We start from the raw sequence: 18,497 nt of genomic DNA, 5'->3' as shown, positions 1-18,497 counted from the left end.
TCTTGGGCCAAGGTGTCCACAGGGACATCATAAAAATATCCCTATAACTGAAAGATGATTGTATTCACTGTCATGTTTCCTTTAGATTCACCCACTGCCTCTAAGTCATTCCTTCTCAAATTCCAGGCTTTTCTTTTAGGATCATTTTTTTTTCCTTTTTAAAAATATTTACTTAAAAAATGAAGTAACATGCAGACAAAAGTAAAATTCCAAGTTTCAATTTGTCTGAAAACAATTTTTTTTAGTTGGTCTTGACCTTACTTCTTGAAAGATTTTGCTAAGATACACTTTTAACTTAGCATTTATTTTTTTAATATTTTGAGAATATTGTTCTCTCTCATTTGTCTTCCAATGTTGATTCTAATTAATTGACTATCAGTTGAATTGTCATTCCTGTGTAGAAAATGTCTCATTCTAACTGCTTTTAGAAATTTCTGTTTGACTTTTACAATCTGTAGTTTCTGTGTTTTATTCAGATGAGGCTTTCATTTTATTTAAGCTACATGGAATTAATTGGGATTCTCAAGTCTTAAAAATCATAGAAAGTTTTACTTTATTATTTCTTTAAATAATGTCATTCTATTATTTTTCTTCTGGAAACCTAAAAAAAATTTTTGAAACTTCTATCTTCTGTCTTTTTAACTTCTCTTTTATCTTTAAAGATTTGGGGTTGCATTTTGATTTTTCATATCAAATTTCAGATTTAAGTTCTAATTTCTCTTTTTGCCCATGTTGTCTTTATAGGTTAGCTTATTTAGTACATTTTTTGACAGGTATTCTAATTTTCAATTCTATATTTCATGTGTGTATGTGTGTACTCTGGGTATTTCTGACAGTCCTTTATTTTTTAACAATTTGCTATATATACTTTTTAAAAATATATTAATCACACTCTTATTCTCTCCCTGATAATTTCAATTTCCATATTTTTTAGTTTTTCTGTGCTGGGGGTCAGACTCGTGGCCTTGCGTGTGCTGGGCAAGTGCTCTCCTGCTGAGCTGCCCCAGGCCTCAATCTGTGCATTCTTTCAGGGTTGAGCCTCTTGTCCTCATTCCTGATGGCTCATCGTGATTTTTCTCATTATCAGTTCATGCTTTGCCTGACATTATCGGAAGGGATTATTTGGAACCTCATTTTAAGTACAGGGTCCCCTGGGAAGGTGTGGGCTCATTTCAGCCCAGGGTCTGGCACTGCCATCTCATGACTTAGCACTTTCTGTGCCGTACAGAGGAGTGAATACTTGCTCCAAACTCAGGAAAAGATGATAATTCTTCCAGATGATATTTTCTGCTTTACCCAGAGCAAGAGAAAGCCCACGCCTACCCTCTGCTCTCTCCAATGAGGTAGTGTCTTCTGAGTCCTTGTTTCTAACTTGCTGCCTGGTCAGGCCCTCGTGCCACTGTCTGCTCCAGTGTCCACCCCCAGTGGCCAGTAGTTGCCCCAGAACACTAGCTCATTCGATTTCTTCTCTACAGTCCAGTTTTTTCTCAATTGCTGGCAAATGAACTTTGCATTACCAAGTTAACACGGTTATTCTTTTAAAAGTGCATTTTTATGATTAAATCCAGTAGTTTTTTCCTGTGATATGAACTGCAAAGCTTTTAGGGATGTCCACTGACTACACTGTCAGAAACAGACTTGCAATGTAACTTAATTTATACCCAATCGATAACCAAGGTAAGCTAAACATTCAACAAGCAAGAATATGATCTTCAACACCACCCAGCAAAGCTTTCCCCTTTGACTGATTTGAAGATAAATTCCTTAGGGATGCAGGATTTTCTATTCTGCTATGGATAAATCTTTCCAATTACCAACAAGCAACATGAGAGGCAGTCGGTCAATGAATGAAGTAGATTTTCAAAGGACCGCACATGACTGTAAAGATGAAGACCACATGGCACTAGAGGACGGGTGGGTGGATGAGTGGATGGATGGAAAGTTATGTGTATGTAAGCATGAAATTACTATATGTAATGTAATTATTATACATATCATGTATAATATACTATATATGTGGTGGTTTGTGTACATGTGTATATATATATATGTGTACCTATATATATTTAACTATTGTTTAAAAATTCTGCCCTATAAAATATGTACGTTTTAATTGCAACTCAGTAGGAAACTCACAAGACTAGATTGTGCTTTGTTGTGTGTGATGACGTAAATGTCATCGTTTATCTTCAGGATTTCTTTCTTCAGGGTTTACATTAATAAGAATCTACTCATGGTCCCCGCCTGTCTGCTGAGGAATGTGACTGCTGATGGTGGCTGGCTTGGTACCCTTATAGTCATCTCTCAGATCAGCAAGAGGAGGCACAGCTAATGATCCCAGCTCCAACGCTGTGCCTGTTGCTAATGACAGATTTTGTTCCTTAGAGAAGGTATGAGTTGCCAGCTGACTGTGACAGGTTGTGAACTAGCACCCTGTTTGTGTTGACACCCAAACAGTACTTAGAGCTCAGGAAATAAAAACAGCCAGATTATAATGGACACAGAGTTTCTGAGGTAAAATTATAACATTATATAAATGATAAACATGACCGCAATAATAAAATCATTTTTAAAATAATGTCAGAGTTTGGGGTGTCTTTCAAGAACCATCTTCTGTGTGTGAAATGTACAACCTGCATTTGCAAAGAAGAAGAGAGGACGGGAATTCAGTTCCGTACCTGGCCACCCTACTACATTTTCTAACAGACCACTCTGCCAGAGAGCTGCCAAAGACAGATAGCAAGAGATAAAGCAAAGGGGGAATCATTTGAATGACGTGGATATAAATATAAAATACCACAGCATCGGGAGGAGATGAACTTTATATCTTTGCTCTTTTTCTTTGTTAGGCTCTGAGCTGGCTGTCTTCTGTGGCTCTTCTTTATCTATTCTGCATATCCCTTTGTTCTGAGTCTGGATTGGCACATTTCAATGTCGAGCCAGTGATACTATGAAGTATGTATTTGGTCTTTGCCCCGATTCCTGGCATGTGACTCCTAAAGTCCTGGGACTTTGCAAGGTGACAGGTGGCTTCTTTGGGGTTTTGTTTGCTGCCTTTTGTTCTTGTGTTCCTGGGAATGCACTAGTGGCTGGCAGCCTCTGGGTAGCGCCAGGACAGCGGGTGAGTCCTGCCACAGGAAACCCAGGCAGGATTACCGGCTGGGAATTTTTAGCACCAGCAAACTCAAGGGAGGGGAGAGGAGCAGAAGGTTAAGCTGATCACCAGTGCCCAGCCATTTAGCCAGTCATGCCTACATAATAAAGCCTCCATGAAAACTCAAAAGGACGGGGTTCAGAGAGTTTGCCGATAGCTGGAGGGTGGCAAGCCTGGGGAGGACGTGGAAGCTCTGCCCTTCTTCCTCCCTACCTCGCCTCAGGCATCTCTGCAGCTGCATCCTTTAACCAGTGAACGGAAAAAAAATCAGTATTTTCCTGAGTCCTGTGCATTGTCCTAGCAAATTAACTGAACCCAGAGCAGGGATTGTGGGGCTCCTCTTTCTTAGCTGGTTGATCAGAAGCACAGGTCCACAAACGGGGGCCCGCAGCTGGCATCTGAAGTGCAGGGAGTGCAGTTTCGGGACTGAGCCCTCAGCCCTGGGGTCTGACCCTGCAGCAAGGCAGATGGTGTCAGAGCAGAGTTAAGCCCTTGCTGGTGTCTGCTGCTGCAGAACCGCTGCTTGCTGGTGGGGAGAAAGCCCCCACCTCTTCAGATCACACAAGTCTGTGTGGACGGCTGTGATGTGAGAGCAGAAGAAAAGCGGCTTGTTTTACATGTCACTCCAAGAGGCTGAGTCACTAGGAAAGCAGCACTGGGAGGCAAGGGCAAGGCGAGTTTGGTGAGTGTCATTGACACACTGGAGTATCGGGTGACTTCCAGTGAGCATTATCAGATGGAAGAAAACTCAGCCGGCACGTTTGGCCTGGAGTCTAATTTCTTAGTAAACATAAAAGATGCCATCATTTTTTTGTTTTAAAGATAATTAATGTGACCGGGTACTTACCGCTCTGGTCCCAGGGCAGCCCGGAGATTGGCATTTGCCACTCATTCGATTTGGAATTAAGACGTCATCCCAGCAAGATGGACCCTTCAAGAAAAAACAGCACAGAGTGTAACAGAGTGTAACACACATGTACTCCCAGGTACATTTTCCAAAGTCTCTCTATTTCTATCATGAGATGCAGTGTAGTAAGTGTGTAGTGCAGTGATCTGCAGACTGTGGTCCACAGATACTGTGGGGCCTCTCCAGATGCTTCCTGGGGTGTACCACGTCAAATCTGTCATCATAAATATTCGAAGGCTGCATTTGTTGATGGCGCCAAACATGTTCCTTTCCCATTCCCACACTTCCTCCAGGGCCCTCTTTAAACTACTGCCTTATTAGGACGACCATCCCTGAGCGCGGCCGGCCCTCTCCATCTGTCCTGCTCTCTGCCTATCTCTACCCTGCATCTGTCCCTCTGCTTCACAGCAGCTGTCACTAAAGTGGCATGGCCAGAGTGATGACTGTCTGTGCCCCACTGAACAAGGGACACACAAGGGCAGACTTGGTCCACGCCAGTCACGGCAGCATCCAGAACCTGGAGAGAACCTGACACAGGACACCTCAACAGGGTCTCCTGGTAATTGAAGAAACAAAGACTAAGTTGCAGAAAGAGTCTGTGAAATCAGAGGAGAGCGTGTAAACTGAAATCTCAGGGTCAATTAATGCATGACTTGGAAAGCAACCAGCAATGTGATCAGAAGTCTTTACCTGATTTGACAAAATTTCAAGAAATCTATACTGGCCCCAAAGACTAAGAACAGAAGGAGCCTCTGCATTTTGCTGAGGGATCTTCTGGGCACCATCCTGAGAAGCAGAACAGCCCAAATCACCAAAGACAGCTAAACAAACCTCCACAGCTACATTAACTAATATGCTGCAACTACAATTTGTTGTTCTTATTCATTAGCCAGATACTTGGTGAAAGGAATAGAAAACTGGATTAAAGTAGGAGCACAACTGTTTAAGTGATTGTAAAGGGAAAAGTTACAAGGAAATAAAAATACAACCTGCATCCTTTGGGGTAGGAGTCCTCTCATTACTGACAAACTTAATTGTTTAAAATGTGAAAACTTTGGTTAACTTCATTACAATTTTAATTGGTGACTTTTGAGTGAAAATATGCACACATATCACACTCAAAAAGACTGCATTCGACACACTTGGATTGTGTCCAGGCCCCTGGAGACTGCCTGTCACTGCTGGCCTGTTGCGCACACAGAGCGACTGACCTCCTGTCCCTCCTGAGGCACATTTAACCTAGGCTTAAGAACTAGCAAAGGTAAACCCAGAGCACCAATGAGCACAGGAGAAGTGATGGTCAGGGCAGAGTCCCATGCTTCTCGGGATGTGCAACAGGCTGTAGCAGACAATGAGCTTCTGTCCCCACAGGAGCACATGGAGGTGGGGGGTGGGGGGTGCCTCTGGGGACGTACAAGAGGCAGAGGGAACCTGGAGCCACAAAATTCCTATCATCCTCTACAGGGAAAGATCAGCTCACCTACTTAAAAAGAATCAAAATAGAATTTTAAAATTGTAGCAATATCTTCAAAGCTCGGAGAGGAAGGTTTTCAACCTAAAACTCTGCATCCAACCTAATTACCAACTACACGGGAGAATGACTGACAGTGCTTGGAGATATGGAATGAGCTGGGAAGGGTGCTCAGAGTTTGGAATGACAGCTTGAGGACACCAGAGGCAGGGTTGTTGGCCTCGCATTTGTGAGCCTGGAAGTGAGCCAGAGTCAGTAGCTGAGCCATTGTCTCCGAAACTGTGATGGGAAGCATAGAGAAGAGAAGAAAGAGCTTTCTGCAGAGGTGGTGTGAGGGCCAGGAGGACAAAGGTTTGGACAGAGGAGCAAAACTCATTGTCATGAGTTGGCCTGAGGATCATTCCTGCTTCCAGAATCTGCCCAGAGCAGCGCGCCAGCTTGCAGCAGAAAATAGAGAAAATGCCGGAGCAAGTGTGCAAGGACCCAGAGTCCGCATGGCCTTGCCCTCCCCTCCACCAGCACACGCATGCATGCACACATGTGCACATGCACACATACCACCACACATGCATGCACACACGTGTGCACTGTTCTAGAGAAAGGGAAGGAAGGCTGAGCTCCACCTGAGTGCCTAAGCCATCCGGTTGTGGCACTTTAACCAGAACCTCAAACACAGTGGGTTTTTTGATTCACAGCTCATTGGCCCAAGAGCCCCTGCTTAGACTGGACCTAAGCATGCAGAAGGGAATTGCTGTGGGCCAGCTTCTGCTGTTGTTAGAAAGCCTTGCTTCCAAGGTCAGCCCTCAGATGGCATTTGGGAACTTGGATCTCAGAAGTGTCCCTGCCATTCCCTTACTGATGTGGGTGGTGTGCAGAACCTAAGCTGTTTGGACAAAGTATATGATTCATGCCCAACACCTCTTCCCTTCTGGGTGTCTGGAATCCCACACAACCAGCCCCCACAGAACCCCGGCTGCACAGCCTCTGCACTATTGCAGCGGTGGTGGGAGGGATAAGAGCTGCTGAGGGACCCCAGGAGAGACTGCTGGCAACATGTGGCTCCTCCCATCTCCCCCTAGAACTGTCCCTTTACAGATTTTGCTTCTTGCCCTTTTGGAATCTCAGCCCCATCTTGCAAGTCCTTCTGGTGAATCACTGAGTCTGGAGGTGGGTAGCAGTCCTGGGGCTCATGATGCAGTGTCACATAATTAGTCATCAGGAGAATGTTGTCCCAGCCACACAGGAGGTCAGTGCTTAGGGCCAGTGACCAAGAATTAAAAACCCCATTTCACCTGCTGATCCCATTGTCACTGGGATAATGTTCACACTCATTTTATTTTCAGTCTTAGAGTCACACTAGTGAGACAGAACACTGTAATCATGATTATGGGAGGAAATGCATAGGGTGCTCAGCTGGGACAGTGTAAAAGTAAAACGCAAACTCTAAGGATGGGGAGGTGACGGTAGAGCTGGGGGGAACAAAGGAAGGAGGGGACTGGTACTCTGACCTTACAGGTGGTTGTTTTATGATAGGGCCATCCACATATTTGATTTTTAAACACACATCTATTTAATTTAAAAATTACAAACATCTTGCTGGGTATAATGGTAAATGCCTTTAATCCCAGTGGCTTAGGAGGCTGAGACAGGAGGATCACGAGTTCAAAGCCAGCCTCAGCAAAAGTGAGGCATTAAGCAACTCAATAAGACCCTTCTCTAAATAAAATACAAAATAGGGCTGGGGTTGTGGCTCAGTGGTCCTGTGCCCCTGAGATCAGTCCCTGGTACCCACCCTCCCCGGGCAGAGGGACATCTTGAAATAGAAGTGAAGCAATAACACTTAGAAACTCAGCACATTCATCAGTCTTGTTTTGTAGCTTAAAGTGAGAAATCCAATGGGGAGAGATGTAGCTGTGACTCAGTCCCCTGCATCATACATCACACTTTATAACAACCCAAAGGGCATCTTGCTTATTCATCTGTTCTGATCCTCATTTCTCGGATGGTAGTGGTTACATCCGATCTCTCAAAGTCAGGGATCACCCCTAGCAATGCTGCCTAACTCATAATAAACACTCGGTTTGTTAGGGTCACTCTTCACGTCCTCATTTAATGTAATGTTTCTTGATTGTAGTTTTGGGGTAACCTTGTAAGCTTATCAAATCATTTTTAAATAGGTCAGGGTGTAATTGATGGTCACTCTCTTTTCGCTCTTCAAGCTTACTGACAGCACCCACAGGAGCAGTCTCTCGTGTTCCTTCTGTCCAGGGACAATGCCATCCCTCTTGAAGAAACAAAGCACTCTATGGACACATGGCCCTTCTAGGCTCTGGCTCTTAAACTGGGGCTGATGGCACTTCACGCCAATCTACAGCACACGTGCAGGTCTGGAAAATCCCTGGATTGATTTATTTATTGATACCTGGGATTGAATCCAGGAGCACTTAAACTCTGAGCCATATGCCTAGCCCTTTAAAAAAAAAAAAAAAAAAGTTGTTTAGGGCCTTGCTAAGTTGCTGAGGCTAGATTTGAACTTGCAATTCTGTCTCAGCTTCCAGAGCCTCTGAGATAACAGGTGTGCACCACTTTGTCTGGCAAATCCCTGGGTTTAAAAGAAATCGGTTTCACTGTGGCCAACCCTGACATACGTGAGATGGCAGTGCTTTCTGGGGCACACGGTGGTTTCCTCTGGACAGCTCAGCATGTGCACTTGAGAAGGAAAACCAACATGGCGGCTAAAAAGGAGCAGGAAAAAGGGTGGGCAGGAGTGCGGTCCCATTTATGTTTTGCTACCCAGTTGGAGTTCCTTTCCTGCCTCAGAGGCTAGGAGTAAATGAGATTTTCTGTGTATGACACAGATAATTATTTTTCAGATCTTAATTTTCAGTGCCCAAACAGCAACGGAAGCATTTATACAATTCTTAGAATTGTCATATAAAGTGCTACAGGAGCTAACAAATCCTTAGGCTGTGCAGAGATATCCTAGAAAACTCAGCCACAGTTTCCTAACTGATCTCAAACCATGACACAAAAAGTAACAAAACTAAATAGGACGCTGCCAATTCAGGAGCTCAGGAGCTCAACTTAGCGAAACACAGGCTGGTCCCTCTGTGCCACCCACTCTACTGTGGGAATGTCCCATCTACCTGAAAACAGAAATGGGTGTCTCATGAGGGTGTGTCATGGAACAGCAGACTTAACTTTTAGCCTTTCTGATTTTAGAAAGTATAAAATTTTAATGATCATTGCACATTCTGTTTTAATGCATGACCAAGGCATTTATAATTAATAGTTTTTGTGCACGGGTAAGAAGGGTTTTTAGATTAAAAGTTTAAAGAGACCGTAAATTACATGGTGGTAGAAGGGAATTTAAGATTATAACATGTCAACAAAAGAATCCAAAATGAATTCACCTCCAAATCTAGAGAATCATAGAAAGATACAGTTTAGATTTTTAAATGCCCCAAAGGCTTGTGTGTAACGGCTTCGTCCCTGACTAGGTGCCGTGGGGAGGTGGTGGGTGATGCGAGAAGTGGGATGGAGTGGGAGGTCTTAGGTAACTAGGGTGTGCCCTTGAAGGGGACTGTGGAACCCTGAGTCTCTCTTTTTTCCTCCACTCCTGGCCATGAGGTGAGTGATTTACTCTGCCACACACCCCTACCATGACGTGACCCCAAAGGCCCAAAGTCACAGGGCCGACTGGTCAGAGATGGAAACTTCCACAACTGGGCCCAACAAACCTTTTCTCTTTCTAATTTGATTTGTCTAAGATATTTGTAATCATAGCAGAAAGCTGACAAACGTTGCCACTATACCAGAGGGGAACAAACTATGGCCGGCTAGCCAAATCAGCCCAGGGTCACATTTTGTATAGCCCTTGAGCTAAAAAATGTCTTCACATATCCAAACGGTTGAAAAGCATAAACAGAAGAGTCATGTTTCATGGCACTTGAAAAATTAAGTGAAATTCAAATTTCAGTGTCTATAAATCAAGTTTATTGGCACGTGGCCACACATGGCGTAAGGCTGCTTTCATGGCTCACGGGCAGAACTGAGTTGCTGCAGTGCAGACTTCCTGACCTGCTATTTTTGCTGTCAGGCTCATTATGGGAAAAGTTTGCCAACCCTGAGGTATACTAAAAAAAATTTCTAAATTCTTACCAAAAAGCACTCTTTTATTTTTAGTATTGAAGCATCATTTTGGCTACTGCATGAACACAGTAGTTTGTCTGAGTAGCTATGTCCCAGATCTCCAGGGAGAAACAACCTCAGGCAAAGCCTTGGTGCTGCTGACCTCCAGGATCTAAGAAGGTGCTGGCAGAGGCGGCCTCTGCATCCACAGGTCCCTCCAGTTGTGGGAACCAGTCAGTGGAAAAGTAACAGAAAAGGCATTTGGTGAGGTTCCTGACTAATGTCACCATCCACAGAAAAGCAGGATGTAGAATATAATTTAAGCTCCAGATAGACAAAAGGATATTTTCTCAAATTACCTAAATAAGTCTACACTCTACTTTTCATATGTCAATATATCCATTTCTGCTTAAAAAATTTCAAATCCCTTTTTCTATGATGTTAATATAAAGTCTTGGCATTACATTTTTTTTTCTTTTTTGATACCAGGGATTAAACCCAGGGGTGCTTAGCCATTGAGCTACATCTCCAGCCCTTTTTATTTATTTATTTTTATATTTGGAGGTGGGGTCTTGCTAAGTTGCTGAGGCTAGCTTCCAACTTGCAATCCTCCCACCTCATCCTCTTGAGTCACTGAAATTATGGGCATGAACCACCACACCCCACTTATTTACAGTTTCTGAAAGCAGTTATCATAATTAATTTTACTTATACTTTTCTTCCACCAAATTTTCTCATGTTATCATCAATTGTGCTGCATTTCAAATATTTTCTTGAATAACTCCACAAATACTTAAAGCCATATAATTCAGCTTAAAGGACTCAGATGATTTTGAAATTCATACTCAGAATATAATACCACAAGAGCAGAAGTGTCTTTAAAGCAGCTATACCCAGAGGCCTGCATCCTCTCTTTATCTTTTTAACTCCATTGGCCACAATGACAAAGAGAAGGAGCTTTGAAGTCCACAAATAGACTGCAGCCTGTTTCTACCAATTACTAGCTCTACGTTCTCAATCTGATCACATTTACTCATTCCAAACTTAGCATGCCTCATCTGGAAAATGTGGTCTTAGCACCTCCTCCCTACAGTGGGGATGAGGATTGACGCAACACCTGACTTTGGTCCCCACATGCGGTGCCCAGCACATAGGTAAGGGAAAAGGGCAACTGCTGCTTGTATTATTTCTTGTTTCTCAAATATAACTTACTAACTTGGGTTATTTTTAGCTTAGTCAATAGCTGCATGAGTCCATTTCCGAGGGCAGTGACAGAACCCAATGGGTGCTTTTTAATTCTTCCTGTTTGTCAACTTCCCTGTTACCCAGCCACTCCCAGAGTTGATAGCACCTTCCTGACTACTCGGCAGGTAACTGTTAAAGCAGTTGTCTCCACCTGTCACACGGTAGATGTTGTCCTGCACCTTCATCTTCTTCCAGTCGATTTAAAGTTCCTAGGCTTTATACAAAGCTGAGCACAGCGCTTTGATTCTCGCAAAGGCTCAACAAAGGCAAGCATTAAATAGTAAGCAGGGAAAATAATAAAGAAAAAATCCTTTAGAACCAAAATGTTCCTCTACTCTCCAAGTCTCTATTGAACAACTTTTAAACAGTCTGAGTATAGTTTTGAAAAAAAGGAGAAGTAGTCTTTTTCATAGAGATCTCATGGAGTAGCTACAAAAGCTAGTGTTGCAAGTGAACCAAGTACACTCACTCAAATGGGTAAGAAAGCTAAAACTCCCCTGCCAGGCACTGGCCACATACAGAGCACCTGCAGCACCGACCCCACACACACGGCTGGTGCAAATGTAAACTGGTACAGTTGCTTCAGACACCTGTTAGACATTGTTTAAAAGGTAAGTGTAAGAGAAGACTTAGCTATCCTATTCCAAGTGTCTACTCACAATAAAACAGGTCCATGCAGAGAATCATGCAGACATTCATAAGAGTTCTCTTCCTAATGGTCGCAAGCTGGAGACCACCAAAATATCTATCCAAACATGAATGGATCAACAAAACAGTGCTGGCAGGATTGATTTCCTTATGGCTGTAACCCCAAGGGCCTCGGCTCCTGGGTGCCAGGTGGCTGGAGGCCTCATACAGTTCCTGCCAGGTGGGCACCTCAGCTTGGCTGAGCTGACTTCTACCACACACGCAAGGACACTATCTGCTCCCACCTCCTGTGCTGCAGCCTATCACGTGGTCAAGGGAAGTCTTAGACAATGTCATGGAGGGAGTGAAAGGCCTCCCACCACTTTGGTGTACTCTCTGGATTAAAGCTTCTGCCCACATTCAAGAGGAAGAGATCTCATAAAAGCCAAGGTATCAGGGCACAAGAGGGCTCCGGGGTTCAGTTTTGTGTACATCCAAACCACACCCCCACTCTCCAATGAGAAAGACCTCCCAACAAATGAGAGCTGGAGAAGTGACGATTCCATGTGAGTTTAGCCACTAGGTACTCAGGCTATTTCTTAATATAAACTTAACTTCTCATTTAAATCTATGAATAATTGAATACTTCCCTGAAGTTCTTTTAAACTTTCAAAGAGCATATAATTTCATAGCTTAGGAGGTGATAAGACACAAATACTAGATGGACCAGAAACTGAGTTTCTTCTCGTTCTGGCAAATAAACTTGAAAATATCAGCACATTTTATAAATACAAAATCAAAAATGTATGTGGTTCTAATGAATGGTACATTCTGTTCTAACTTGAATTTATTCCCTGTGATTTTTTAGAGTAGAAACATTTTATGGACTTTTCCTTCTGAGCACTGAACTTCGAGTCTCATTATGGCTAGTTCCATAGAAAAGACAGAACACTGCAGTCCACATAAAGAAACTGGATATTCGCAATTAATAAATGGACAAATGAAGTAAACAGACACTTCTCAAAAAGAGAAGTACAAATGACCATCAACTTCATGAACAAAATGTTCAACATCATTAGCAATTAGGGAAATGCAAATCAAAACTACACTGAGATTTCATCTCACACCAGTCAGAGTGGCAGTCATCAAAAGCCACAAATTTAAAAAAATGCTGAAGAGAATATGGAGAAAAAAGAAACACTTTTATACTGTTGGTGGGACTGTAAATTAGTACAACCACTATGGAAATCAGTATGGAGGTCCCTTAAAAGGACAGGCATGGGATGTACGACATAGCAGTACCACTTCTTGGTATTTATCCTGAAGAGTTAAGGTTATCATACTAGAGTGATACATCCATACCCCTGTTTATAACAGCACAATTCACATAACCAAACGATGGAAGCACCCTAGGTGTCCATCAACAGATGAGTGGACAGAGACAACATGGTATACATACTCAATGGGGTTTTATTCACCCAAAAAGAAAAATGAAATTATGCCATTAGCAGGAAAATGGATGGAGTTAGAGAGCATTATCATTATGTTAAGCTAAATAAATGAAACTCGGAAGGTCAAGTGATGTATGTTTTCTCTCAGATGCAGAAGCTATAGAGGTAAAAGGAAAAGGTGGGGGCTGGTCTCATGGAAATCTAAAGGAGATCACTAGAGGAAAGGGACCAAAAGGTGGGAAAGTGGGAGGAAGGGGAGGAGCTGGGGAATTATGGTAGCCAAATTATATTGTTGTATTGTGTGCATGCATGACTATGTAATAAGAGATTCCACCATTATGTACAATTATAATGCACCAATAAAATATGGGGGGAATAACAAAAAAGAAAGAAATGGTTATTCTGTTATCAATTATTTCTATAATTCACTTAAAGCAAAAGTTATTAGAAAGTAAATAATAATGAAGAAAAGATAATAATATTCCTAGTACAGTTCTTGTTAACATTTGCATTCCTGATGTTTATACTATATCAGTAAAAATAAACCCCTTATTTTCAGATAGTATACAAGGAAGCCAGAAAGTCAAAAGAGATTTGTCAGATTCCCTCTAATCACCAAGAGAATAATGATCAAAATAAAAGTAATAGCAATGACCTCACCTTGCATTAGTGCAGAACTGGGTTTACAAAGCACCTTCACAGGCCCTAAGACCTTGATTCCCAGGGAAAAGCTATTGGTGTTATGTCCTACAGACTTCACACTGGCCATCTGTTCATGTGACTGCAGAACTGTTTCCCAAGAAAATCCTGGCCCCATGCCCAAGTGCTCACTTGGCTTTCCTATTTGGCTACTTTGTCATCTCTTGATTATCATTTCATCTTAAGTATAACGTTTCTACAAAATGGGCATACTTCCTATCCTCTGATTTGCTAATGATCAAAATGAGGATCGTTTTGATGACTTTGATCATTTCATTTCATCACGTGGGATATTTGAAGTTCATGACCTTTCTGGAAAATATACTCATGGTTTAGTTGGATCACAGTCTAGCTAGGCCTTGCGAGGTAAGTCTGACTGTGCTCCCTGGGACCTCTTGGATGGCGGAAGTGTACACTTCCACGGTGGTGCACCACGTGACTAACAGGGTGATGCCAAACGTCCACTGAGGGCAGTGGGCTAGTGTCCTGGCTTTTCTCAATGAGGGCCTTTCCCAGCGTTCCTTGTGGCATAATAGATCTCTTCCAAGAGAGACTTATCTCAAGGAGAGAAGTGGAAGATTCCAGTTTCCTAAGACCTTATCCTGGAAATGGGCATGGTCTCCTTTGTGACCGATTCTACTCATTAAGCAGTCTCAGAGTTCAGGTCCACTGGAAAAGGCTGGTATTTGAAGAAAAGAATTCTTAGGGCACATTTTGTCAAATTTTAATTTGGCACTTCACTAAATGATATCCCATATTTTAAGTCCCTTATCTTTGTATCTGACCATCTCCACCATTAGAAAGTTGCTTGGTTCTGTGTAACTTGGACCTTTCTTACCCACCCTCAGAGTTTTCTTCTCCAGTTTCTGGAAATGCAAGCCAATTCTAATCTGCTTTTACTGCTCTTCAATACACATAATTAATATGTTCTCTACTAAGAGTTTAAATAATTTAAAATATTATATAAGATAGCAAAGTGTATCATGGAATAGGGTTTATAGAGATTAATAGCACTGATTCTGCTGGTTCTCTGGTAGTCCCGTTAAGAGCCCTCTATGTTTCCATGTGGACATAGGCATAAGCAGATGTGTCTGTACCCACAGGTAAACTTATCAATGGCTTCTATTACTTAATCTATCCAATTTCCAATACATTCTTCATCTTTTCTTCTCATAATTTGAAACCATGTACTTTCATCTGTATCTTACAATGCATTTATTTAAAGCTAATTCTGTCATTGTTTCATTAACTCTTTCAACAAATAATGAGAAATTCATATATGTAGCAAATAACTTGCCAGACTCTGGAGACCCTAACACAAGAGAATAAATGTGATTAAACAATAAACACATAGATTCTTTGAGTGTACGTAAGAGAGACCACTGTCCTTGATGTCTGGAATGAACAGTTTTTGAGCTAACTCTAGAGGAATGAGTAGGAATTATGCAGAAAGGTTTCTGAGATAAATAAGCACCATGAGCAGGAAGAATAGAACCAAACACTACAAACCCCTAAAATGATTCCTGGAATGCATATCTCCAACAAGTTAGCTTCTCAAATATTCATCATCAGTCAGTTACTTCTGTGTCATTTCATAAATTCCTTAATTAATCCTCTACTATTGGATAACACAATTCAATTGTACCTCTACTACTTGATAGCACAATTCAATTTAAATATACATTAAAATGTATAGTATGCAAGGTACTGATTTCAAAGCAATGAGGATGTCAAGATGAAAAGCGTGTCTTTGAACTTTTGAATCAGATTGACTGGGTTTCAAATCTAATTGCCATGTAATGACAAGAAGGTTTCTGAACATCAGTTTCATTATATATAAAGTAGGAATAACAATTGTACCTAGCTCACAGGATGGATGGTTAATACTTCATACATAATTAGTCCTCAATTATATCAGAGGATGTTGCTGAGTAACACCAACAGAATAAGATTTGGAAGATCTAAAGTTCTAGACATGATTGCACTAGAGGCTAAACATTTTAACATCTTTACGTCTCACTATCTGATTTGTGAAATATAGACAATAAGAGTTCAGGGTCAAATAAAATAATAAATGGCCTGATGTATACAAAAGCCATTTTAAGCAACAATAGGCCATATAAACCTTAGTCAAGTAAAGAGCTCGTGTAATAGTAGAAAGGGGCAGGCTCATACATCTCCCTCACCCTACAGCCCCACAATGCCAGATCCAAGAAAGAAAAGCACCGTGCAAGATGGTGTGGCCGTCACCGGCATCAACAGGAACCCGAGCACGTGTCGGGTCTGCTTCTGTCGATTATCCCACGCTGCTGAGTTAACAGCTTCTTAAACAAAATATCTCAACTGGCTTTAGTGGTCTTTCCCAGAAACAGGGCAATCTTTATAGCTTATAGGACGTAATTTGGCATGCAATTGTCCCCCACTACTAAAATATACTTTGTATCATAAAAGCAAGCATTTATTAAGCTAATGTTTAATACCACACATTTCTCCTCCAAGAGAATTATCATAAGAACAAAATCCACATCCTTTAAAAAAAAAAAAAAACAGCATTGTTATAAATGAAATGACTCTTGCTCCACTGAGCAGCTCTGCTGAGCTTTTGACATAGTCAATCACCATCATTATTGACTAAGAGTCCCTCCACGCAGGGTACAACCACACTAAATGCATCAAATGCCAAAGAATGTGTTTATTCCTTCACAATTTCCAGTTACTGAACTATTTCAAACCCGCAAGATGCCTTCAATTATATTACTAAGTGTTGACAGCTTCACTGTAGGCACATCACAAAGATAGCAGGATTTAAATGACAGTGATTTTTTTTCTTGTCCTAAGTCATTGAATTTAAACAATGGAGACAAATAAAGACTTACAGATAGAGTGATTCACTTTTATGCACCCTTAACAGATTTAATTTGGGAGAACCATATGATTATCTTCATCTGCTCAAGTTCTCTCTACTAAAAATAACCTGGCCACTGCCGGCAGGCAAGTTTGCTGTAGCTCTGATTAGAGGCAGGGTTAGGCAGCACGCTTCTAACCACTGAGATGGCAGCTCTCATTTCCATTCAAGGCATGTGAACCTATCTGAATAACATTTACTATCATGTAAACCTTCATAGTTATCTCAGCTGGCTTTATATCTTGATAATTATGACTGGAACTGGACTCTGTTTATTAAATGTGATAAGAAGTTTATTAGATTTCTAGAGAATGCCCAGATACCATCATCATCAAGTGAACATTAGTATTTAGTTCTTGAAACTTTATGAATAACACATCACGGCTGGTGTGTACTTTATTACTCTAAATCTCCAACTCAGAAAACTGAAGGTAAGTTAAAGCTTAACTCAATCTGCCACCTTTCTTCCAGAAAGGGTAAGAAAAAGGAATGTAGAACATGGTTAAAACTATAGAGAGACCATATTGTATTTCATCTTTCTGTGACCTCAATATAATTTACTATGTATGAATACGTGCAAGTCTGGAGTGACTGTATTGGTCACCAGAGAGAAGCCAGACATTCTGCAATGGTTGCAGGAGATGAATTCTTCTAAGTCTTAAGTGAGAAACTGACCAGATGAGAGCTTGGAAGAGAATGCAGAGACAACAAACAGCTTTTCAAGCGTCCAAAAGGGCAATGAACTTGGAAGAGCCTGCTCAACAGCATTCAGCACACATGCAAGGAGCAGGCTTTGTCCCGGTGACACCACCACGTATTTAGAGGCACTTTTAGCTCATGTTTTCACAAGGCTGCAGATGCATGGGAAGAGGTTCCTACCGTGCCCTTACTGGTGGGTCTGTGGGTTTGGAAAGAGCAAGGCCATCTTCATCAAAATAATTAGACAAACATGATTCTTGGCCCAAAGGACAATCAGCTTGTCCTTGGAAAGGTACTCGGGCAAAGACATTTTTTAGCATGGAATGCTGGTTCCAGTCTGTAAATTTTCCTCTGAGCTTTTTCATTTCACGTTTCCTCCCCTTTCTCTATTCTCCCTCTCTGCCTTTGTCTTCTTTCTTCCCCTAAATCAGTCATACTCAAGGTCTACTCACCTCTAAAAATCACTCTGGCCTATTTATTCTGGCCTGATTAGAGAGAGGAGGAAAAGTCTTAATTCTAGATTAAAACAAACTAAATTTGTAGTTGTATGAGCTTCCTTGGGACTAATTTAGACTGGCTGAAGTTTGTTTCAAAGTGTTTTGAGTTCCCCACACATTTCTGTAAGAATTTCCTCATATTGTTATTTTATCACTCATGCCCTTTTGGCTCAATATTTTTGACCTAAGAAAAGCAACTTCCTTAAATTTTTTTCTTACCAAATATATTTCTTTCATCAAAGGAAGTAGAAAAGTTGGTTACTGCAGAACAAACACAGTCTTGGTTATAAATCATTGCCATTCTTAACTTCCTGAAATAAAAATACTTTTAGAGGAAAAACTTGCTACCCCCTTGTTCCTGTCTTTGCTCAGAAAACTGGACCTCCCACCTTCTTCTGTACGTCCCTCATTCACCTATTCATGTCATGGTCCTTGATCTCTCCTGGTGACAGGTGCATGATTGCATGCAAGGGGCAAAGAGTGTCCCAGTGTCCACAAGCACATACTGATCCCCCCGACCAGCCTCCTCAGTGAGGTAGTAAACATGGCGGCCTGTGGACCCAACATTCAACTCCCTATTCCTGTAAAACTCAGAAGAGGCAAGGATACAATTAATCACTGTCCTGAAGCTCCAGGGAAGACAGCAGTTGTTACCTAGGAGCAAAGCTCTGGCTAAAGTGCCAATGGCCTTTGTGGTTAGGCCCACATGTG

The 18,497-nt window shown here is 41.7% G+C and overlaps 1 protein-coding gene across 1 annotated transcript in view; it reads right to left on the bottom strand.

Moving 5' to 3' along the window:
* The window catches only part of Prkn (parkin RBR E3 ubiquitin protein ligase), a 1,241,962-nt gene that overhangs the window by 632,151 nt on the left and 591,314 nt on the right, over nucleotides 1-18,497 (bottom strand). Inside the window, exon 5 of the mRNA XM_026393149.2 lies at nucleotides 4,002-4,085. Within this exon, the coding sequence (XP_026248934.2) occupies nucleotides 4,002-4,085 (84 nt within the window). The remainder of the gene's footprint in view (nucleotides 1-4,001; nucleotides 4,086-18,497) is intronic.

Source organism: Urocitellus parryii, chromosome 8 (genome assembly GCF_045843805.1).
Source record: "Urocitellus parryii isolate mUroPar1 chromosome 8, mUroPar1.hap1, whole genome shotgun sequence".
NCBI classification, from domain to species: Eukaryota; Metazoa; Chordata; class Mammalia; order Rodentia; family Sciuridae; genus Urocitellus; species Urocitellus parryii.
Note: the sequence above shows the minus strand (reverse complement) of the source record. Positions and strands in the feature narration are given on the sequence as shown.